This window comes from Zonotrichia leucophrys, chromosome 2, assembly GCF_028769735.1.
Source record: "Zonotrichia leucophrys gambelii isolate GWCS_2022_RI chromosome 2, RI_Zleu_2.0, whole genome shotgun sequence".
Lineage (NCBI taxonomy): Eukaryota > Metazoa > Chordata > Aves > Passeriformes > Passerellidae > Zonotrichia > Zonotrichia leucophrys.
This window is the reverse complement of record NC_088171.1, coordinates 53,799,093-53,823,871: the sequence shown is the minus strand read 5'-3', so window position 1 is coordinate 53,823,871 and position 24,779 is coordinate 53,799,093. Positions and strand designations below refer to the sequence as shown.

At 41.1% G+C, this 24,779-nt stretch overlaps 1 protein-coding gene across 7 annotated transcripts in view; it reads right to left on the bottom strand.

Annotated features, from left to right (window-relative positions):
• GLI3 (GLI family zinc finger 3) overlaps positions 1–24,779 on the bottom strand; it is a 206,547-nt gene that overhangs the window by 83,751 nt on the left and 98,017 nt on the right. For all 7 annotated transcript variants that reach the window (XM_064705024.1, XM_064705029.1, XM_064705027.1 and 4 more), the window contains one exon: positions 10,460–10,565. In XM_064705024.1, coding sequence (XP_064561094.1) covers positions 10,460–10,565 — 106 coding nt within the window. The remainder of the gene's footprint in view (positions 1–10,459; positions 10,566–24,779) is intronic.

The following is a 24,779-nucleotide window of genomic DNA, read 5'->3' as shown; positions in this document are numbered from 1 at the left end:
ATTTGCTTCAAACCTCTGTACTATCATCAACAGACAGCCCAAAATTGATATTCACAGGGATTAGTGACTGTTACTGAATAGAGTATCAGCTAGAATTTCTCATCTAAAACTACATGCAGCAGGAAAAAAAAAAAAAGATTATACAAATCTACAGAAACTCCTGAATAAAATTCTACATATATATATTTCTATATAAAACGCACAGATTATTTTCTGATACGCATCTTCCCCCCCTTTCCCCTAGACAAATACATGATGTGGGAAAGAAAAGCCATTTTGAGAGTGCACCTGAGTGACAATATCAGCTGTACAGTACATATTTATGCTGTACCCAGGGCTGGAGTCAAGGAGTGACCTTATGAAAGCACAACTTCCAAGCTTCTCCCGTCCTCCAAACACCACCTCCAACAGCAGGTGTGTGCAAGTCACACATCAGCACCAACAATCAGGAGAGCAGTAGGATTCACAGGTATATGAAGCATCACTTATATCAAAGGTGAATTCTGCTAAGGTAAAAGAGGGAAAGAAAGATATTCTGCTAACAGCCCCCTTCTTACATTTTCCCTGCCAGTAACAAAGGTCCAGGTATGGGAGCTGGCTGAAGTGCAACCAGAGGAGATCAGGAAAACTTTCAATTCTCATGCCAGGCTGAGAAGTCTTGTCTCTGTCAGGCCACCTTTTTCACCTTGCAAGCACTAAAAGACATTTTGCTGCTACATAGTCCATAGTACTCGTTAGTCCTAACAAATGGTAAATATATAATGGCTAGAAAACTACAGCCATCAAAAGAAACAGGAAATTCCTTGCACTGCTATTCTTGTTATATTTGTATGAAAACCTGGAGTTAAAAGCATTTCCCAGGCAATGCTGTAACTTTGAACAACAAGCATAAAAGAAATTAATATTCTGGCTGCATAATTTTTTTTAAAAGTAGTAAATTCATTTTCAAAATCTTCAAGGTAAATGCATTATATGCTGGAATCATTATTAGTTCTCTAAACAGAGTAGGCAGCTGGGTGTGTAAATGAAAACCCTAAGGGGAACAACCTGGCCAGCTTGGAACACACCTGCACAAGCTACATATTTGTTCCCTCAGCATCTCTGCAATTCAATCTCATCACAGGAGTAGAAACACAGCTCCTAGAAAAGGAGCCAGGATGGAAGCCTGATGTCCAAGGAACAAGCAAGGCAAAGGAAGACAGAGGGAGGCTACACAAGCTTTCTTGGTACTGTCTGGATGATATACACTGATAGTGATCTTCCAGGGTAAGGCAGAGAACACCTGATTGCCCCTGGTCATTCAGCTACTGATCTCTCTGCCAAATCTGTCTACAGTGTTGTTAAATGGGGCTATTTGTGTTGGTGGCCTCTACAAACTGGACTAGACTATCAATCTTTTCTTCCACGGGCCAGTGGAAAAGGCATGATAAATCTAGGCTGAATTTCAACAGGAGATACAGGACTGAAAGATGTGTATCTTTAAAGAGATAGCCACTTAAATCTGATATGTTTAGAAATTCTCCCTTATGTGAAATACTCCCTAATTTTCTGTTGATCCTTAACATCAATGGTCACAACACCTCATAAATAACGCCTTCAAGAAGATCATAGGTTAGTTAATTCCTTCAGGAACTTTGTACTCCTGACTCATGGGCTGTAGGATGTTTGCCTCTGTCTAACCTCTGCAGAGCCTCCAGAAAATTGCCAATGCACCCATAAAGCTGACCATAAATGCAGTCGTAATCTGTTGTAAATTCAGACCTACACATTTGGTGCTGGAAGGGATAAACCACCTGCTTTTCAGGGGCAACTTCAGGGGGCCCAGCTTCAATGGAAACGTTGCTCTGAAATAAAGTCCCAAGCCATTTCTTGGTCATGCATCCTAAAAGTAACAATCTAACAAAATAACATTTTTCTTTAGATTGTTTCCTCTATCAATCAATAACATCAGTCATCAATGATAGCTCAGCCTGGCCTGAGGCACAGTGATGAAAAACCCATTGAACACAAAACACAACACTTGCAGCGAAATTAAAGCATTGTTGGGGTTTTTATCTAGCATCACACAACACAGAATATGCAAGGAACAGCTAGTTAGTCTCCTACACCTCAGAAGCACAGCTACGACAGCCTATGTTTTGTTACAGATATGTAAACAAATATATACTTATACACACACACACACACACACACATATATATATATAAGAAATACAGAAGGATGAGTAGGTGGTGCCAAAAAAAAAGGTGTTAATTTAACTTCTGTTTTTTCATCCTTTGGGAAAGAAAAATGCCAACTACATTCAATCCATACTCCAAAGATTCTACGACTTGATGTCTTTGTTGGGGGAGGATGGAGTCTAAGTCAGGGAAAGATAGTGAGAGAATGTGATGAAGATGCTCTGTGTTTCTAACACATGCTACTCATCACTCACATTTCTTGGAGTTTATACCTACTCTAACTTTAGGGAACTTCCAATTCACAATACAGGAATCTCACAGGTACACTTTAAAAAAAGAGAAAAAAAAAAAGAAAAAAGAAAAATCCCCACTAAGACTGTAACATTTCAGCTCTCTTTGAAGCAAGATTTAACATGAGTGGAAGAATTGTGCTGAAAAAAAAGGAGTCTGTCACAGTCCAGTACCTCACAGGCTACTGCAACAAGTTTGACAGCAGCCTCTATAGAGTTGGCTTGCTTCTGGTTCACTGCACGTGAATACCACAGTCAATATCTGCTCACTCAACTAATACTGCTGACTACAGCACAAAGAACACAGGAATTTTGTCCAAGAAACCACAGGCTCAGAGCCTTTGAATGTGCACTATATTTAGAGCTTGCATTCTTTGCAGCTGATAACAGAATGAGATAATAGAAATTTCAAGCAGCAGAACTCAAGCATTGCAGCTATTCTATATATTTTTGTTTAAATGTTAAATTAAGGTTATGATCTACATGTTCTCAAAGGTTTTGCCATTGAACATTTTTTTTCTAAGCATTTTGTTAACATTTTACCTGTAATCTTCCATCTTTCTCAGCCTCTGAGTAGTTCCTTGCATTAGTTTTAAGTGCAGAGATTTAAAATTACTCAGTCCATGACAAATGTAAGCAAAGACATTCCACCCTATTATGTAAAGAGGATGCATGCATACACACACACACAAATTTGCCCACTTGTATACACATCTGCTCCCAGCAAGCACCCAAACAACTTGTAATCATGTCTAGTTATTCCTCAGTTTACAGAAAAATGTTACATAGACGGTGACCTGAGGCATAGCTTTGCTGGCCATTCTTTCTGCTTCCATCATCCCTTAATTCACGCTGGTTTGAAAGCCCGCCTTAGGGAACCACTTCTCACTGGCAGCCAAGAATTCATCCCAGGACTGTTAACTGCCCAGACGGGATAAATCAGCTTAGGGCCAGTGCTGACAGACTCCTCACTGCCCATAAACCTTGGAACTGCTCCTCTGCCACAGCATCATTCATAAAAACCCCCTAAAGAATCCCTTTTGCTGCACTTTGGCTCCACCAGCCAAACCTGTGTCCCTCTGTGTATCAGGTGGGGAGGAGGCAACCGATCCTCTTTATACCACTGGGGAAGTGCTCCCAAGGGCTTTTCCCAATTTTTCCTCCCCCTGCATCACAGGGCATTGTTCCTACAGCAGAGAGCTGAAGAGAGGTGGTCAACCAGCTGCCAGCCACTGGTGGCACATCTTTTTCATTAGGGCTGGGGGCTGCTGCCACTCGAGTGCTTTTCTCAACATTAAAAAAAAAAAAAACATGAACCAAAGATTTGGGGGAACTTTCTACCAAGAATTTTCAACAAAACAAACCATTATATTTTAAAAGCTCTTCCTTCTACATTAAAAATTGCACCATAATTTTCCCCTCATTTCAATTGCTGCAACTTCCCCAGACAGCCTGAAATCAAGCTGGCTGCATAAAAAGAACAAAGAGCCTCTGTTAACGCAATATTTATCTGCTGCTATTGTTTCTCCTTTATAAATCTGTAGTTCCTTGGCATTACAATTAGCTGCTCCAGAGAAAATGATTAAGTCACAAAGTATTATCCACCACAGAAACAGATGAATGATGTGAACCAAATGTAATCTGGTGCGCTTAGAGGCAGTTCTGTTGACTTTCATATAAATGTGCTGGCTTAAAACAGGGATGGATTTTAGCAGTGAATCCTTATTTGATCTAGAATTTATTTTTCAGCAGAAATTAAATAAGATCGTTTTCCCTAAATACTGCTTTTTCCTAGAAGAGAGAGAGCAAATCAGTGAAAAATACAGAAGAGTTGAAATGACTGTGCAGTAACTTCAGACTGCAGTTTACCTAAACAAATGAATGTAACAACTTACATAAAACAGCTACATCAAAAATATTTAACTATTTTATCCACATCTTAACCTACTTTCTTTTCTTTTAAAAGGTAGCTCAGAATCAAAAATTTAAGAGAAACATTAACCTTTTTTTCTGCAATTCAATATACGACACTACTAATTTGCTTTCCAAACTTTTTGCACTTTGAGATAGTTTTTAAAAACACTGTGTTTCTGAAGCCACTCTGCAAGCATTACAAAGCTAGCGAAGGAGAATTTATGTTCTGCAAATCTTAAGGTAAATACCACTACATAAGAATGAACAAAACACTGATTCACTATTTTAAATTATGTAAAACTATACACTGAGTGAGATACCACAGTTTTAGCCTAGAGAGAAGCTTCCTATTCCCAAGCTTTGTAAAAGGTCTGGTACTGAAAGAAAACTATCTGCTGAAGTTTATGTGTGGGCATCTGGCCCTGGTATTTTACTTCCCTGAATAATCACTAAGGAAAGAGGGATACAGGCTGCTTGCAGAGCCTACAACACGCATATCTGTGGCACATAACAAATTCTGTATAACCTTAACGAGTCACCAGACCATGCTGATTCCTTCTCACAGACTTGCTATAAAAATCCTCGAGGCTATGAGCAGCTGCTTATTCTGCATGCTGCACTTCACTTCCAGAAACAGGTTTCTTGGGGTGTTTCACATTTAATACAAGATTTCTTCCTGTTTAAAGAAAATACTTTCACGGATAATTTTGGGAAGCTGTAACTACAGTCATCTTTTCAGGTCCCAAGAGCTTCCCAGCCTTTCTTCTTTGATGGCTCCTGGCTAAACCATAAAACCCATTCCAAGTCTTAAAGTAATTAAAGCCAATTCAATGAGTGATGTTTTTCATGCTGGGTGGGGCTCTCCTTCCCACTGTGAAAGGATCAATGAATGCTCTGACAAGCTGACAAACTCCTTGCCAAGTCTACAGCTTAGAGGTACGCTGAGGTAAAGCAGCAGGTAAAAGATTTAAGAGGTTTAAACACTCAGATTTTAAAAAATAAATTAGAGCTTAGAAATGAAAATTAAAAGAAAACTCATAATGTCAGGAACAAGGCTGGGAAAACATAAACATCCTATCAAATGTGTGACTAGCAGTTTCTCCCATAATCAAGGATATGCTTTAATCTTCTCACATTTGGATATTCCCTATTTTGCTGCATGGTCCAAAATCAGATGATGATGAAAGCTGAGTGTCTGGGCCTGACTTTGCTTTTCTTCCCACCCTTGTGTAATTGATGTGTGTATAAACTACATATGAAATAACATACCTAAGAATCAGACTCCCTTTCTATCAACTTGGAGCTGACTGAAAGCAAAACACATGCTTTGGTTTAGTACCAGAGCATTGAGAAAGTTCAAAATGTCTGTTCAAGGCGCTCGTGTTAGGCACATGCACGGTTGTCCGCACGTGCATCATTTCAGGGCATTAGAGTGCCAAACTTGCTAGTCTCAATCAGCAGCTAGGAAAAAAAAAAAAGGAGCTTGGAATATTGTTGATCCTAGGGAACTAAAATATACCAGCTGTACCATGCAACTTCCTCCTGGCAAAGGCATTCTCCCTTGACTGTAAGCATACAGGGAGCACCTTCCCTTAGATTTACCTGCTCACTCTTCCTCATGTGTAGTCCAGAGCTAAGGCAAAAAGGGATGGCAGAAGGAGATGGAGACTAAAGGGATGAATATTTTCAAACGTGCACGATGTATCTTGTAATGCATTCAGCCCTGAACTTTAGCTTTCCCCTAGCCTCCTGTAACACATGCATTTACCGTTCCAGGATATACACAAGCCACTGCTCCAGAGCAGTGACTGATTTTACCACCTGACTGTTGTCTCCTGCCTCATCTCTGCAGGAATGTGTTCCCTCCACAGCCACAGTAACAGTGCCTGAAGGTATCAGAATAGGTCACCTTTAAAGGCTGTCCAATTCAACCTTGAAATGACGCATACTGAGAAAAACCTACTGATGTAACTTGGTTGAAGCATGGGAATGAATGAATGGCCAACAATAGCTTCCTAAATTGCTGAATTTCAATCCATCAGGACAATTTTGCTTCTGCCTTAGGAGCTTTTCTTTTAAATTAACGAATAAAAACTCTTGTCCTAGCTAAGACAGATTTTAAAACTTTTGGGACTGTGAAGTTATTTACACTTGCACTGTCATAAAAATAGACATCCTGCTTCTTCTTCTGTTCACTGCTAATAACTCTCATTCCAAACAAAGACATCAAGCAACTGGAAGAGTTAGCCAATAATAAATTTGTGATTCGGATCTTGAAGAAAAATAGCATACTCATAGTATTAATTTCAAATAATCACCCTCATCAGCGGCATGATTTTGAATCACAGCACACCAACCAGCGAAGCCACTACACTCTAATTGATGACCTAGATGTCAAGAATCAAAACAGAGAGAAGCTTCAGCTCTTCTTTTAATACCATACTTTAGAAATCAGTTTTGGAAATAAGGAAAATTAGGAAAAAGCTGGACAAACACAGCAAAGAAAAACAAAGCAAGGAATGCGATTACTAAAGCCATGTTTCTTTTGGTTTGTTTTAATCATATGGTGTTGATCACACAATTTAACCTCCTTGTTCAATGTAAAGCAGCAAAACTGAATTACAGTGTACTGCATTTTTTTAAACTGAATTTGAGAAAACACAATAATAAAAGGAAAACAGAAGCCCCAGCCTCAATTCTGCCATTCATCCATTGCTGCTGAAGAACAACTCAAGCTGCATACATCTTCCTGAAGTACAAACCAGAGATGTACTGTAGAAATTCCAAGATAACTACACAGTCCTAACAGGTTTTGGTAACACAAAGTGACACATTTCAGTACATATTCATAAGGGTTGGGGGTTATTATTGGGCTGTAATTGCAGTTGTTCTAACACGTAATAAGCCATGGCTGGAAAAACAAAGGCAGGTTAATTTGTGATTTCCTCTACTCATTCAGAGGCAAATTAAGTGTCAAACAGCTAATACAGAACATATTTCATTTTATGAGATTTTAATTTAATTCTGCACCATATCGTTGATGCCTTAATGTAGGGTGGTTTATCTAAGAGGAAGAGCAATTTATAAACCTCTTTCAATTGAAATCTTTAATGATAGGATACGATAGGATAATTACAGCAATGCCTGCTAGTCCTACTACACATAAGCATCTGTCACCAATTCCATCATAAACATAAACCCTTATTTTAAGGGTTTATAACTCAAATTATAAAATTCGGCTCCAGGCTGAAATTTGGGATGCAACAGTTTTGACCATCAGCAATTAAACTGTAAGAATCATATATACATATATATATATATATATATACGCACCTTTTTAGAGCTGCAAGTACGTAAGAGCCCCGTAAACATCTTTAAAATTCCTGCTTTCTTTTTTCTTTTTCACTTGGCCAGTGTTCAAAATTATGTGCAGACACTGTAGGTACATGCAGACAAGGCCCTCCTCACATTTTTTTCTGCACTTGTATTATACCTAAACTAATTCCACTAAGGCTTGACAGGTTCTGGAACATATTTCAAGGAGCTTGGATAACTAAAATTATGCCTTTTTTAAAATTTTATTTTTAATTTATATTACATATACAGATTTGAGAGTACTACAAAGCTGAGGAGAAAACCACTCATACAATGAAGTCATTGTTGAAGCTGTAAGTAAACATTTGCTTCCTGACTGGTTTCTTGCCATTTTCTCTCAGAATTCTCAAATATCTTCTCAATTCAGTTCTTTCTTCTTTATTTTTTTTTTTGAACTAGGACAGCAGTTCAAGTAATGGCTCCAAATGATCCCAGGTAATCCTAAGTGCTACTAACACCTGGCTCTGTAAAACTTGCAAGAAAACCACTGGGTGCCTACCTCACATGTACATACATTAATATATTTTCCTGAAAACTGCAAAAACTGACAAACCATAACATCTCCAAAATGTTGAAGTCTAAATGACTTTTTCTGAAATTGTTTAATTACCTTTTTATATTTAATTACATCAACCACAACAGCCCCAAGTGTCCACTACAGCTCATCATTCCAATGGTGAAATAAACCAAATAAGCAAAAGGATCAACAGAAGTTAATGAGGGAAAATGGCCAATATAAAGGCAATTTTGAGCTTAAATCTTGGGCTGATATCAGAGTATATTTCAAAAGCATCTGCCTGCAGTCATCACATCTGGCTAAGACCTCCTTGCCTCTGCAGGGCCCAGCTGAATCACCACTTAATCAGGGAGTAGGGGTGCACAGCACACAGCAGGGCACCTTTCCATAGAAGGAGCATGATTTTGGGGTCTGCAAACAAAGTATGAAAGAGGCATTTTCAACACCTTTTGGGGCTCTTACATAAATCTTGGCACTGAGAGCAGTGTAGACTGCTAGTCCTGATTTCCCACAGTCACCCAAAGCAGGTAACACTGGCCTACCCAGCCAAAAGCCCTGCTGTGGGCTTGGGCTGCTGGAGACTGGGTTCATGGGACTGAGGCCCCAGGGAGGGTTCAGCTCAGCAAATGCAGGAAGGGTCCCACATGGCACAGACTTCCAGAAGCCTCTTCCAAGCTGGTAGGCAGTACTTGGGTCTTGGATGATGGTCCTCTGCTGATGCAGGTTAAAACTCCCTACCCCACCTGCCCAATACAGAGAGAAAGGCAAATTCCCCACTAGCTTCAGAATGAGCAGGATCATCTCCCCCAGCTCCCAAAAACATCCATCTATGTGGAATATTGACTGCAATGCAAAATCTAGGATTACCCTGTAATGACTATCTGAGCCTGCCACCTTCAGCTTACAACAGTATTTAGCAGAAAATGTAAGCGTGAATTTGAGTGTACTTTATTATGTGGTAGATTGTGGTGTAAATGGTGATGCATCTGAGGAACCCTGAGGAATAAATCACAAATTTCTGTGCTCTCTCGTTCTATAAATACCCACTTTTCCTCTAATGCCCAAGAAGACTGCAACACAGATTTATTACTTACCTCCAGGCAAATTTGCTCTGAAATTACAATTCAGTAATAGAAGACTGACCCAAAAAAAACCTGTTAGTAAAATATTGTGTGTGTACTTGGGCATGTAGTTAGGATTGTTAATATCAATTAATTCTGCTCACAGAGGAGGACTTGTTTTAAAACAACTTCATTTTTCTTCTGCATATATGTAATTACACAGCTGTAACTAATAGCCATAGAAAAGCAATCTGCCATCTAAACAACTAGCATTATTCTTCAAAGTATTACTTGTGCTTTTCTTCTTGTATTTCCTCAGTGTGAGAGGTGATTAGTAGATATGATTAAATGTATACATCAAGCCTTTTAGTGAAGCACCAAGCCCTGCTTTTCGGCTCCATTTTTAATGGTATTTAGCAGTTTTCTGGACACATTCACTGGTTTATTCTGCAATGCTGATACCTGTCTCCCCATATGGAATAAGATAAATTTTATTTCTACAGGATTTCACCACTACCACCCTTTTCTATGCATGTTATCACTGGTATTCATTTCTTTTATCTTTGTGTAAACCATGTGCTCTATCACATTTGCCATTTTGTTTGGGTGACATTCCCATCAATCAACCGATTGCCTATATGTGCACACAACAGGGACTAAGAAAATTTACCAAAAATTTCATTATGCTTCATAGCAGTCACTAGGGAAGAAAACCAACCTAATGGTTGTTTTGTAAACAAACCTTTGGCATGAAAGGAAATTTTAGCCAAGAAGAAAACCAAGCTTAATACAGATTAGATACATGTTTATCTGGCTGTATTTCACAGGGCTCAGCACTTTTTAATTTAGCCTTTACAGAATGACACAATACAGAATAAATGTCAGCATTCATGGCTGCAAAAGACACAGGTAACCTTTGCCAGCTACCTATTATAATAGGAATTCCTCAAGCACCAGCATGGGTTTTGCTTTATAAACAGGTAACCTCAATGCTTCTCCAAAAGTAAATCTCACACTTTGGAAAGACTGGAAAAGTGCTTCAGGTACATGGTTTCAAGCACTGCAAAGGTTCATGTATTTGTCCATTCTTTGAGGAAGCAAGGGGGAACACTGAATACTCACACATGCAGAGGAGGAATGGGAGATGGTTCGTAATGGTAGCGCCCCTCATGATGTCTTGCATCAATTGGTACAGGAGGGTGGAATGCTGGAAAAAGGTGAGGAGGATCTGAAAAAACAAGCGAGGTTCCCAGATCTGAGTATCTCCAATGATTCTTTAAAAACAACATTCATAAAGACAGAACAGATACTGAAAAGCATGTGTTAAGAGTGCTATGACTTAGGGGTCACAATCTCCTTCCATGCCACTATCAGTCGGGTCTATCTGAGAGGAGAATTTGGCCCACACTGTTTGCATGAATATGTATTTACTAATTTTAATATTCTCTTTTTATAGCTTAAATGGAAAAGGGCATTAAAAAAGTCTTTAATAAATAATTATGTGCCCATATGTGAAGCACCAGATCAAAAGGACCATCACAGCTTTCATAAGCATTCCTGATTTATTTATTTTGTATTAAAACAAGAAAAAAATCATCCCAGGAAAAAAAGCCTAAGCAGAGAATACAATGCAATAAAAACATATATCCTCCGAGATGTACACACAGACCTACAACAGAAAGCCAAACTGAAGTGACATGCTGAGAAATGTAAGTAAAACTGGAGTAAATCAGACAATGATGTTCAAAGGCAAATGTGACTGGGAAAGGCCATGTTGGAGATGTTTAACTGCACCACACCAATGGCTCAACCTGGAGGAATGTGTGGTAGGACAGAGGGACTCATTTCATACCCAGCTCTTAAAAAGGAAGAGTACTTTCTTTGTCCCCATGACTGGAGACCCAGGCATTCATGGCTGCAGCGAGCTCCCCTGCTCTATGTCCTCCATGGCGCTCACAGGATGGGGATTTTGCAGCTGTCAGAACTCCTGGCTCCCGCTGCTTCCAGAGAGCCTGGGAGATAGGCTGACAAAAGGGGGAATGCACTCCTTACACCCCATGGGCACTGGCCCACCTTCCCCACGGCTGCTGCAGCCAGACTGTCCCCCAGCTTCGAGGGGCACAGCTCACACCGACCACAGCTCTCCTCACCGCACACTGCTGCCATCTGTGCCCCTCAGAATGCTCACCACTGCCCCTCAAACACTCACAATTCCAACAAAATGCTAAACACCTCCAGCGGCATGAAACAAACTTATCCTGCACAACCATTACCCAGTTGCCACTTTGGGTGATGTCACGTGTTTATCTGACACCAAAGGCTGAGGAGTACAGACATTAGGTCATGTCATGTCATGTCATAGATTTACTAAAATGCTTCTAGAAAAAAAGGAAACTTCAATCGTGTACTGGCAGTAAAACAAGTTCTACTCCAATTTTGCCCACCAGCTCTTGAAAGTATCTTTTCTTTATATTTCCTACCTTTCCTATTCATCAAAATTTAAATCTCCTCTTAGATTGTATTATTTGTGAAAGCAGTTCCCTGGTCTCAACTAGAGATGTTTAAAAACAAAAAAAAGGATTTTTCCTCATCATGATTAAAAAAGTTGGGTTGCTTTATTATTGCTTTTTGAAGGGCGGGAAGAATGAGAGGAACAAACCTCATTGCCCTGAGGGGATTCACACAGGGGATGAAGGGGAAATAATTTCTGAGGAACTATTCCCAGCACTTCAAGAAAGCCTGGAAACATCTGACACAGACTGTCCAGTTACACAGCTTGATTTTGTGAAAGGACATCAGCATGTGACTAGCCACAGTACATTTCAACCATTTACTGACTTAGGAACCATAAATGAAAAATAATTGTGGTTTATGATGTAAGCTGGGAGCTCAAACTCACAATATTCTTAATTCTGACCCTGTTGCACCAACTGGACCTTGGCATGCAATCTGTTATGAGCTTCATTCCCCATGCCAATTACTCATGGTCTCCAACGGAGGTAAAAAAATGGGTCACAGATGATCGGGAACACACTGTCATTGAGTGTCATTGATGCTTGCTGCCACCTCCTGAACACATTCCCCAGCAGACACCCAGGTGAAGGGGAAAAGGGATATGGGAAGTGAGTTTTAGCACATCTCCCTGCCTACCCTCTCCCCTGCTAAACTAGTATTTATTTGACTACAGCAGCAGAAGCCAAAGGGAGTAGGTTTGAAAGAAGATGTCTTAGTATTTTACAGTATAAAGTCTGCCACCATTTTTTCAGCAAAAAAGGAAGTCATACCATCATAAATGCACAGGCAAATCCTTCTCTGCCCTATGTGTCTCCTTCAAAGACTGAGTCTGGAGAGCACAGGTAAGACCACAGAGATTTTGCTACTCATATTCATGTCAGACAGGATGTGGCTCACCTGGCCAAAACATGAAATCCCACTCAGGATGCCAAGCCTCTTCACTGTCCCACCATGGCTAGCCTGAGCACCTACCCATTAAAAGCAGTCCTAGTAATTGTGCAGTGAAACACCATTTGACCCTCCTCAATGTCTAATTTACTTTCCACTGAGAAATGGAAACTTAGTATTAAACAACACCAAAAATAAGGTATTTTTCTCTGTGGGGCTTATGCAGTGCAGATTATCAACAAGTTTTATTTATGCATGGGCTATAAATCTCCAAGAACATCTTTTTGAGTCCTCTCACATTAAGCGCCTTTGTATATCTTGGTTGCATCTTGTTTGTAGTTTCCATCTGGGAAACAGCCGCACTCCATCATGGCACAGGGAGCTGTCTCTGTCAGCCCTGAGCCGTCCAGAGCAGAGCTGCATATCAAACCCCAACATAATTACCCATCTCACAGTTTATTATTTACACATGAGCAATACAGCTGGTGAACATCGTAACTCAAGTGTATGTGTAATAAGTTACTACACTGTAGCCATCTCCTGTTGCAACCCTTAAGAAAAACCACATGATGACTTTTCCAAAGCCAGGCTAAAACTGCTGAAGCAGAATAAAGTGCCACTAAACCTGGCTACCTCCTATTTATCATACAATTTCCTGACTGATGGTTCCACAAACCAGCTGCTAAGTGCTGTGTACTCTACTGTCAGCACACTAACATGCTAAATGAGAGACAGGGAGAATAATGTACAGAACTACAGAACTGGTGGAGTCAATTTTACAGATGGAAATCAAATCCTGCCATGTTGGGTCAGCCCTCAGTACAAAAGTAGCTGGCAAATTCTACGTGCTTGGGGGCCCACGACCACTCCACTTCGAAAAGCACTGAATATTTATATGGAAAGACTGTAAGATCAGAGAGCTGCCAAAGCACCCATCATCCAGGGCTTCACTTGGAATTCACTTGAAACAGCATAAAATGTAATTGGTTGGCATGTATTTATATGGAAATAGATAATAAGTTTACAAAGCAGTAACCGAGGCTGTGGCCAGTTTCATATTGACTTTTCATATCCCACTCAGTAACTATTAAAGGCACCATCAGAATATTAATGGCACGTTCTGTCACAATTATTGATACTGTAGGTAAATAAAAAATTGAGTGAGACTAGTCAGGCTAGAATTGAATCTGAACCGATCTGACTCACAGTTGTTTGTGCAAGATGCTTTACCTATCTAGAAAACCAGGGGAAAAACTCAGTGTCAAAGACAGGACAGCTGCTCTGACTATATTTTCATTAATTCATTTAAACTCCAAGGAAAAAACTCTTACCCTCAGCAAGGAGAAACTCCTCTCACCAAAACAAATTGACAAAATCTAACTTCCTATTCTGCTAAGGAAATTACTTATTACCTTCTTAAAAATTCTGGCTAAGATGCAAACTTACAGAGAGTATGCCAGGCAGTTTTCTTACAGACATCCAAATGTAACTGTGAATTCCTGGGCCAATGACACCCTTGCAGAGACTGATGTAAGTGTACAGTACATGGACAGATGCTGGCTGTGTATTTGCAGCCCTCAGCTTCAACTCAGTAGAAGTATTTGATTCTGCGCATAAATTCCACTGTTTTCAAGAACTTGTAAGGACATGCCAAAGCACTGGCAATATATTTGAAGACATTGCTCACACATTGCTGACTTTGGTAGCTATTGCTGCCTTTGGAATTTTCTGCTGCCTACTGCTGAAAGCTTTCTTCAGATGTTCTCCTGTGTCCTGCACCACTAGCGAGGTCTCCTTAAAACAAAGTGTGAGACACAACTGCCTGCAATGCTACAAACTCATCAATTTTATAACTGTGAGATCTTTCTGGAAAACATGTCAATTTATGCTGACTTTCTGTTGTATAAAACCTGCCTTTTTATTTCTCCTTCGAGAATCATTCTTACCTTCTAAAAGAAGTGAATAGGATCATCTCTCTCCAATTACAATCATTCCTATACAGGAAAAAAGAAGAGACCTACTCTTGTTCTCTGAAAGTCGACAACCGAAGTCTCTGCTGCAACGTCAAGAGAAAGAAACTGGGAGAAAGGACAGGTATGTATGATCCTTGATGCTGAACAGCAAACCTGAATTGAAGTCTGATGAGATGCAATTCACAGCAAGACTTGTTGGAAAGGGGGATGATGCCAGCTGGCTCAAAGGTGCTCTGCAACACCCTGAGAGGATGGCAGAAGGATTAAGCTGCTACAAAGCTCTCTGAAGTTTGTGATAACTTCTGTACACTTCATTCTCTCAAATATGCCTTACTTAGGTGATCACCACATTTGGTCGGCTGTGATGGTGATATGAGTAAAACACTCTGCCCTCGACTAGCAGATTTGCTGAAGCACCTTGTGATTCCTGCCAAATGCTTGAGGGAGATGGCTGCTGAAATGACAGGCTGCCTTTTTCAGCACATCAAGAAAACTTTTGCTACCGTCTGTGGTGAACCCTAATGTGATAACCATAGAAGATGTCTGCACTGGCTTGAACTCACCCAGTGTGGCCCCAATGTCTGCACCTGTGTCACGAGGTCAGGGCCAAGAAAACAGAGGTCCCAAGCCCAACACAGGAAGCCCTCATTATGCTTCAGCACATTTGTCCTTAGGACAATCAGCTCACCAAATTACATGTCAGAGCTGAGCCAGGTGCAACCTTCTATCTCAGACATAACCTCAGTTGAGGTGAAATCTCCTTCCTGTTGAAATCCATTACAGCCTTGATGCTGAACGACAGTACCAAGCTTTCACACCAGATGTAACAGATACAGTATGATGCAAAATATAGCCTCTCTGTTAATGTCTTTTCAATATGTAGAACAGTTTTGAAGAGTTTGCCAGCAAATTTCTACACTTCCTTTGGTTCACAAGCTGATCACCAGATGAGAATTTTCTAATATTCAGCTTTGCAGAGTCCCTAAGGGCACCACTGTTTCTTCACGTACATTTCCTTCAACTGATCTGAACTTAATGGTATTGCCAGGTTTTATGGCAAGAATTAGGTTCTTAGTTGCCAAGCAAAGATTTTATTTTGGATTTCTGTTTAATTACATCTTGCATTAGGGCTCAATAAGAGCACATGTTGTCTCTGAGGGTTTTTTAAGTTCTCTCTCAATAAGGGGTGATTTATGTTTTCTACGTCTGCTTATACAGAGGCTTTAATCAGGAGGAAGAAATGACTGAGCCACAGCTACACGTTAATGCATGCACTTAACTCTGTGCACTTTGAAGAGTTTCCCTATGGTGATGGGGCTGCTGCTTCGGGCCTGGCTGGCTGCCATGTGAAGCACTGCTGGTTTGCAGGCTGATCCACTGCCGTGCTGCAGCCAGTTATCTCAAGATGCCTTCCCGTGGCTCTGTGTGTGCATGCACACACACGCTGCCAAGGTGGCAACAGCCACGCTGACATGGATGCAGCTAACTCACCATCTGACTTCACAGACAAGGGGATTCTAAATAGGGAAAAGGAAAAGCCATGGAAAAGCTGGGAAAAAAGTCAAGTAAGTGTATACAGCCAAGAAACAAGAAATTGAGGAAAATAACTTTTAAGGGGCAAGTCCTCTGCATTCCAGTAGCACTAAATGTTAATTGTGATTACATATAGTAGATGTAACACATTCAGAGAATAGACAATTTTCCATTGGCTCACTTCCCTTCCTTGTGTCTGTGTCTATTAATGATGATCAAACTTGCCCTTTCTACCCTCCGCTGGTGCTCACAGAGCCTATGTACTGATCTTAAAACTAAACCACAGGAGCTCCAGGCCAAGCCTCACAAACCAGAGCAGAGCTCCAGCTCTTGTTATGGCTGAAAAATAATTTCTATCTTTGTAAAAACAAAAATTAAGACCTTGGCCCATCTTAGGTTCCTGTCATCCATTTTAATACTTTCAGTTTGTAAATCTAAACACCTTGTAGGAACATGTTTTATTGTTAGCAGTTCCACAACAACCACTATGCCAAGCACTTGAGGGAGAAGCAGTTCTTGTGCTGGAATAAAAGTTGCTGGAACTGGTTTCATCAGCTGGCACTGAGAGGTGTTTTAATATGCCAGATTTGCTGCAGGTATTGGCTAAATAACTGCTGGATTGATTTCAGTTTGAACACTTTATTATTCTTTCCAGTCAATGCAACCCTGCTGTCTAAGGAGCAGGACTGCCTTCTGGAATACTAACTAAACTTTCTCAAGTCCATTCAGCAGACTCCAGTGCTTACTGCCATTTGCCCATCTGGAAATAAAAAAAAAAAAAAAGGAAAAAAAGAAAAAGGAAAAAAAATGTAGTAAGACAGACTCTATTGCATGTACAAAACACCTTCACCAGAAAAGCCTCCAATTCTTTCAGAACACGATCTATGACTCATCACAGCCCAGTGATTTGCAAATGACTGTTTCCACTGGGATGGATGCACAGGTAAGTGAAGAAATAACTCCTGATCAAACAGCCATGAACTTGCCTGGTGAGTGGGATGGGAGAAGCACTGCTGTCCCACAATCCTCTTGGGACGTACTTTTTGGAGGAGGAAAGCCAAGTCACTCCATCAGCCCAATCTGCCCAAGAACAAACAGCAGATTGGTGGAAAAGCATCAGGAATATCCTGCCTTCCACCCATGAAACACTGGCTGCTTCATTCTATAAGCACCCTTAAAAAACTTTCATGAAGAGGAGCACAACTGCATACACCCAGCACCTGTACATTGGCCCATGGTCTCAGGAGAAGAGGATGACAAAGCTCACCATCCCATTGCTTAGAGGTGTAATTGCTCCATCTAACACAGCTGGTTCTTGGTACAGCACAGCTCATGTTTTTCATAACCTCTGGATCACATGCAGCATTTCTTAAAAACTTAATAATGTGGTTTCTGCAGGAAAATGACAAATTGCCCGCTGCCAGGAAGCTGACAAAAGAGATCCCTCCCTCTTCTACCTCCAAAGGACCTGCAGTAATAAAATAATTCAGCTTCTGCTTTGCAACAGTTGCTCCCTTGCTGTTCCTGCTCCAAACTTCTCATGCCACCATGTGTCAGTGCAGCCTTCACCACTTCAAAATACATCCTTAAAAATTATGAAAACCAAAATGAGCAACCATGTTTAACTCTCAAGAATCACAAAGTGGTTTTACCCAGCTGCTCTGGAATGCTTCCCACCTTTTATTACACATGTGTATGAAGGATCACATCCTCAGCATTTCCTCCTCTGCAAGCAGTGAGTAATTAGATCTATAACCACAATATATACAAAAACCATTTGTACCTATGTATCTCTTCATATCCATGTCTGTAGCACACTACGAATTCCAGTGGTTGAAGGTGAGCTACAAAGTGGAAACTGAGGAAATTAAAAGATTACAAACAAAATAAATCCTGATCCACACTGGTGAGAACTAAAGAAGAAATCTCACAGCAAGGCTTTCAGCTCCAAAGAACTTCTAAGCAGAAGTTTAATATGGACTTCCCGTATAGTAGGAAGGAGGTGCTGCCACAGATCAGCTTGGTTATTCCCTAAGGCTCAACACAGCTCAAAGAATGCATCTGAATGTCCTCATATCAGCTAGACACATTAACTCAGCAATTACAAATATCTGTAAAATGCAAAGGTAAATGTAGCTAAGGAAAGGCAACAGAAATGTAGAACCTGGCGGGGGTGGGGGGGACTAGAAATACCCACGTATTTCTGATTTGATGGGGAACAAATGAAGACAAGTTAGGTAATTCAACAAACTTTGGTGATATTCTTAGAAGTCTGTAAGCAGCAATAAGTCAGTCTGCAAACATTATTTGTTTAAACAATGGTTTGGAGATATGTGTGCTTTTCTGTGTAGCAGAATCAAGTTTAAAACCTATTTGAAAGGCCAAACCTCAAACAGTTGGGTATCAGTATAGCACAGGGAAAATCAATGTAGCTAAACAGATTTTCAACAGCTGAAGGTGTGGACCACAGTGTGAAAGACTTGGAAACAGGTTATACTCAGAAGCTTTGATGAGTATTTTATGGTATGATAGGAATTAGAGGAAAATGTATAATTACATCAATTATGTCTATTTTTAGATATTAAAACTCCTCAGATTTTATGGGATGAACTATCAGATGAACACTCTGAGAGATTTCTTTTCCCTGTTGTTCAATCTGATTTTTAAACATTTTATCCGAATATCCATAACTATTTAGCTTCTCTCTGTCTCACCCTTAGCAATTACTCTCCTTCTGAGGTGTTTATATTCTTCAAGTTCTTGCAGATGAGCAGATAGTTACTACATGTGCTGTCAGGCTACTTGATAATACACATTTATTGCAACCTTTAAGCTTTCTGTCCATATTCTAAATTAATCACAGTGATTTGTTTCTTCTTTCTGTGTTTCTTCCAGGTTCACTCTTGGGCATCAGATCTTCATGTTTCATGACACTGTTTAGGAACAGGCAGTCTTAGAAATTTATAATAGAAATAACCAGTTTCTGAAAATTTCCCTTTTTAGCAGGGATACGTATTTCTTACACACAGTCTCGAAAATTATTATCTTTCATTTTTCCACATTGAGACAGTGTATTCATTATGTGGCCTTACCTCCCATTTCTAGGGGACTGCTGGTGAAACAGGCACTGCTCAAGTCAAATAAAGTCAACACAAATCAATTCTTAGTTACTACTTCTTGACATTTCCAAATACTTGACATTAAGGTGTTTTCTTCCTCCATGTTCTCTCACCTTCCCTCAGCTTGTTAGAGACTTCTTCCTCTGTGATTCATTTTTATGCTGGCTACTTTTTGTTTCAGATCATTACTGAAGATGGAAAGCACAGTGAGTTCCCTTTATTTGCCCTATTGACATTTATTCTAAGTGCTCACTCAGCCTGTTTTTGAGATGTCATATGGTCAATATTCCAATCAATCTCAGTTATTTTTACAAGCCAAAATTTGAGGAAAATATTTTTTAACAAAAAGGGCCATAGTTAAATTATGTCACTTCCCTGGGTCTCAGCCTGGTCGCTGTTAACAGAGAGAAACCCTTTCAAAGACACTCTAAACCTCTTCAGTGAAAAGTCCCAATAAAGAGCTAAAATGACAGTATTTTATTAACTCTGTGTGATAATCACATATCCTCTGAACAGAGAGAGACACAGCTCTCCCAGGATTTTCCTGGGGAAGGCTGTGAGAAGCTGTGAGAAAGTTCAGAGAAAGAATTAAAACAATTATTGTCTCAATCTCTGCACCTGGCAGGCAATCTCTGTTTGTCAAAGATGTTTACAAGAAGGAGGTGTCCCTTCTTGACCAATGAGAGAAGGTGAATGATCAAGGTGAGAGAAGATTCCCAAAGGAATCTTAGGTCCAACGTTGTTTCTGTAAGAACTATGTATTTCTAATAAAAAAGTGCTTTTTCATGCCTTCTGATGATGGAGTCTCTGTGTCACCTTTGGCTGTCCCCGATACCCATTTGGTGATAACTCCTCATTATTTCTTCTAAAAATATTCAATTGCCTGAAACTGCTTGTTCTTTTACTAAGCTCTCTTGGTTTTTGTACTTTTATTCAGTTCATTTTTCTTTACAGACAACTTCTCTGTTTCCCACTACCCAAAAACAGGATGACAGTACCAGCTTTAGATATAACTATACTTTTTTTATTTTTAGGACTTTTGTTAGGATTTACGATTCCCTGATTCCTCACCAAAGGGCATTCTCTCTATGGGAAAGTATGGAAGTTCCTCCTAAAGCATTACCAACCCTTGCATCCTCTGTCTTGTTTTCTGCAGATGTACTGGTAGGATCTGATGTACACTTCTCTTGCTTTGTGCTAAGTGCTGCTCACCCAAAGTGACCAACCCTTTAGTGCTGTTTACCCAAAGTAACCAACCCTTTACATCAACCACTTAAAGCTGGCGCTGCTGCTGAAAGACAGGAAGAAGGGCAAATGTGTCTGAGCACACTTATTTAAAAGCACAAATCAAAAAAGGACAGCCTCAACCTAATTAATACTTAAGCTCCTCACGCCCTGAGTCAGTGGAGTCCACATCAGAGGTGCAGAGCAGGGGCACACAGCTGCAGAGGGCACCTGGCTGCAGAACCAGCTGCACCATCTCCTGAGGTCTCCTGCCTGCACTCTGTCCTACTGACATCAGCATCATTGCCAGGACTCCTGGGTAGGTCCAGCATCACCAAGTGAGGAAAACCACTCCTCCCACTAATGAGAAAAACAGAAAAATGGAACAGAGACCCAAACAAGCAGAAGTATAAAAATGTAGTAGTGGGCAAAGCAGCCCATGGCATCAGCAAAGATTTTTCTGCAAAGCAATAAAATCAAAGTTTTCAGGGGGCTTCTCTCTTTACATCACCTGTACATCAACTGTAGACACAGTGCCTACCACAATGGGCCCCAGTCTGTCTAAGCTTTCTGGCACCACCATGGATGAGTATGACACTACAGCCTTCTCTAGCCTCCAGTCCAGGCAGACCAGGAAGGAAAGTTACACAATCTGCCTGTACATAGCCATGTTCTTCAGCTTGGTGATTGAGGGACAAGACAGGGGAAAATGTAGAATTAGGTGGAACACAAACCCACAAGAAGAGAGAAGAGGGAAAGAGCTGTTCTTCTGCCCACCCAAACCAGTAAGGGAACACTAAAGGGGAGGCTGCTTTTCATTCCTCTCTACATCCTAGAGGAGAAGCCAGGGATGCTACAAGGAGACAAAAGGAGCCAGAAGAGAGGAAAGGTGGCCAAATGATGATGAGACACATCATTCCCTGCCACACAGCCAAGTGACCCAGGAGGATATGGACACAGGAGGTTTGAATGGCCTCAAGGGGAAAGTCACAGAAACAAAGTGTAGTAAAGATCTGAAAGTGTTGAAAGCATAGGACCAAGGAATTCCTCAACTGAAAATTCTGTGAAACTGACAGAGGAGTAAAAGCAGAGGAGAGTCATCTGTAAAGTTCTTACATTAACCCCATGGCATCTGCTTTTGGTCATTGTTTGGAAAGGACACTAGGCATGCCAATGTAGTCCCTCATGCTCTGTGCACTCCTGGCATGTTCCCCAAGGCAAACCCCTCTCTCTGACACTCAGCCAGCACATCACCAAGGGCAGTGCCAGCCAGCACTGCAGGATTTCAGCTCTGTGGCATAATCATGAAGACACCACTAGCATGTAAAAGCCCATCTTTCAGTTGTATGTTTGCATGTTACACTGCATAAAAAGAGGTGGTGGTAAAAGTAACTTAGGATGTCTGTCTCCTGTCCACCAAGACACAATGCTCTCTTCCACATTTGTATGGACTCGAGATCAAGCTATAAGAAAATAGGGGACTTCATTTACACTTCAGCAGAAAAAGGGAAGACAAGCTTTCTTCAGTCCCACCCTCTGGCAGTCTTGGACCTTTTCCAATGCATTAAGCATCAGTTTCCCGCCAGTGAAGTGTTTGATGCTCTACTAAATGCAGTGGCAGTGAGAGAGGTATAGTAACCCTCCATATGGAAAAGCCATTTGACACAAAGGTTGGAGGTCAAAAGTTTAAATGTTCATGACAGAGACCACAACAGTCCTTTTCTGGTCAATAACATCAAAGGATTTGCCAGCTCTTAATGCTACTATTGTAGCTTGTTTGGATCCTATTGAAATTCTAGCATATTTATTGCACTCCGGGAGCATAAGGACTTTTTGTTTGTTTTAATCTCTATGCCGAACCCAAGGAGTCTGAAGTGTTGTGACTCCCCTTGCTCCCAAGGAGAATGAGCAGAGAAACAATGCCGAGGATGTGGCATTGTAGTCCCAACCAACTTGGTGCTTTCCTCCCTGCCAAAAAATATAAATGATGGATGGAAACATATGGTCTCTATTGGACAGGGCTGGAAATCTCTGCTCCTGAAGTCCCTGCATGCCCGGTTTTAATTGTTCTGTGCTATGACAGGGGGTGAAAAGCACTCCCCAGCATCAAGGTCTGTTTTGCCAGTCATTGTTGAGAAGCGCTGCGCTGCAGCCGACCAACGCTCCCATTAGGCACAACTGTGGCAGAGCCAGGAGCAGCAGTGAGGTTCTCTGAGAGGAATTGAAATGCCTTCACCACAGAGTTTCACTTCACCCAGCCCTCCTCCTCTGCTCTCTGAACTTCTGCTTGTGGTTAGGCAGAAACTTACTACCAGGGCTCTGCAGAGCATGTTCCAGGCATTGTATTGCCCTCAATACCTCATGCCTTGCCAGGAGCGGGATCCGAGTTCATTTGTTCCTACCTTCCTCAGATTCCTGTTCCCCTCTCCACAATAAGGATTAGCAGTTTAAGTTATGTTGCTGACCTCCATCTGGCTAGGCAGAAACAGATGTCTGCGCACTCGGGCACGATCTTATTTCAAAGTGGGGACTCTGGGTTACTAATGACGTTATAAAGGCAATAGCATATGTTGGCTCTCAACAGTCCATTGTCTAATTGGGATGGTTTTAATCAAATATGAATGTACCCAAGTTTTCTCAGCTAATGAATAAATCCCCCTTTTAAATAACGACAGCAATTTTGAAATCTCCATCGAGGCAGCATCCTGAGGAATGCCTACATGAGCAGCAGTCATCACTGAAGGGCTGTAAGAGGCTGCAGCAACATCCGCTGCAGCAAAGTTCATTGTTTAAACAGTTCCTAACTGCCCTTCCCAGAGGTAAACTGCAGCCAAATTGTTTTCCTTCATTTCACAAACCAGATATGTACGGCTTATGTGAACAGCCCTGAAGTTTACTTTAGTCTCTGTGTAAACACCTTCTACCACATATTTCAAACAAACAGTTCACTTCATTAGCAAGGCAAACAACGCAGCCACAGAATACGAGCACTTGAGGAGAACCGCACCGGGCAGAGAAATCCTCTGCCCCTGTGTAAACACCGCCCGCTCTGCAGCTCCGGGCAGCATCCGCCCGCAATGCCACTTCAAAAGCCTTTTCACAAATACTTCACACGACTGTTTGCAAGTAAATGATAACCCAAAGAGATTATCTGCAGGGCTGAGAGCCCTGATGACTATCACTACCACTGCACAGGCAGCGAAAGAAAAGCCAAAACACTTGCTGCCAGCCCGGGATGAGATATGAAACTACAATAAACTCGGTGGCAAACCAGTAACATCAGCTAAACCTGTTAAACTGGAAAAGTAGTGCTGCTTTGGTAGCCTGCTTTGGTGGATTTGGCTCCACAAAGGGCTCTAAGTTTTACCTTTAGCAATGAAAACGTTATTGCACCTCCATCGTTTTTTAACTGAGTTGTTAAACTAGCAAACATCAGAGAGCTGTACAAAAGAGTGAGAAAGCTGCATGGCCAACAAATCACCAGATAAAGCACTAAGCTTATTCCTTCTGGACAAAACACACACGGCAATTCAAAAGCCTCGGGAGCACACAAAGTACTCTTATATCCCAGAAACAAGTACCGAAGGTGAATGGAGAAAAAAGACAACTGGACACAGACAGGAGAGGCAGTGGAAGGCAGCCAGTGCTAGAAGGCTCCTCTGCCCCCTCTCCCCTTCTCAGGGGAATCACCCCTGTGATTCCTGGGAGCGCTCATTGCTCAGCTGGGAATGCACCTTCAAGAGACACGCAGCTTAGAACTGCTTTATGCCAGCTCAAGAATTTTAATCAAAATACTGTCATTCGCACATTTGAGGGGAAGGACACGGGGCAGCTCGTTACAAGTTAAGGGCGCTTTCACTGTGTTCATCACGACTGTCATCACCAGAGGGATCACAGCAAGCTACAGGGATGGCACCTCTGCATCAGTCATAAAGCACAGACCCCCAGGAAGCCCAGAGCATTCACATAACCTTCAAAAATACATTATCAGCTATCCATATGCTCTTAAATTAATTTCAGGCAAAAAAAAGAAACAACCAAAAATCTAAATATCCTTCAGAAAGTTTGTAAACAGCAACACAACACACCTGTACAGTGAGGGCTCACAGGCTGTGAAAGTACTGAAGTTATTCCAACTATCATATAAAGGGGAGAGGAACTGAAAACATTTTTATTAGAGGAAATCAAGTC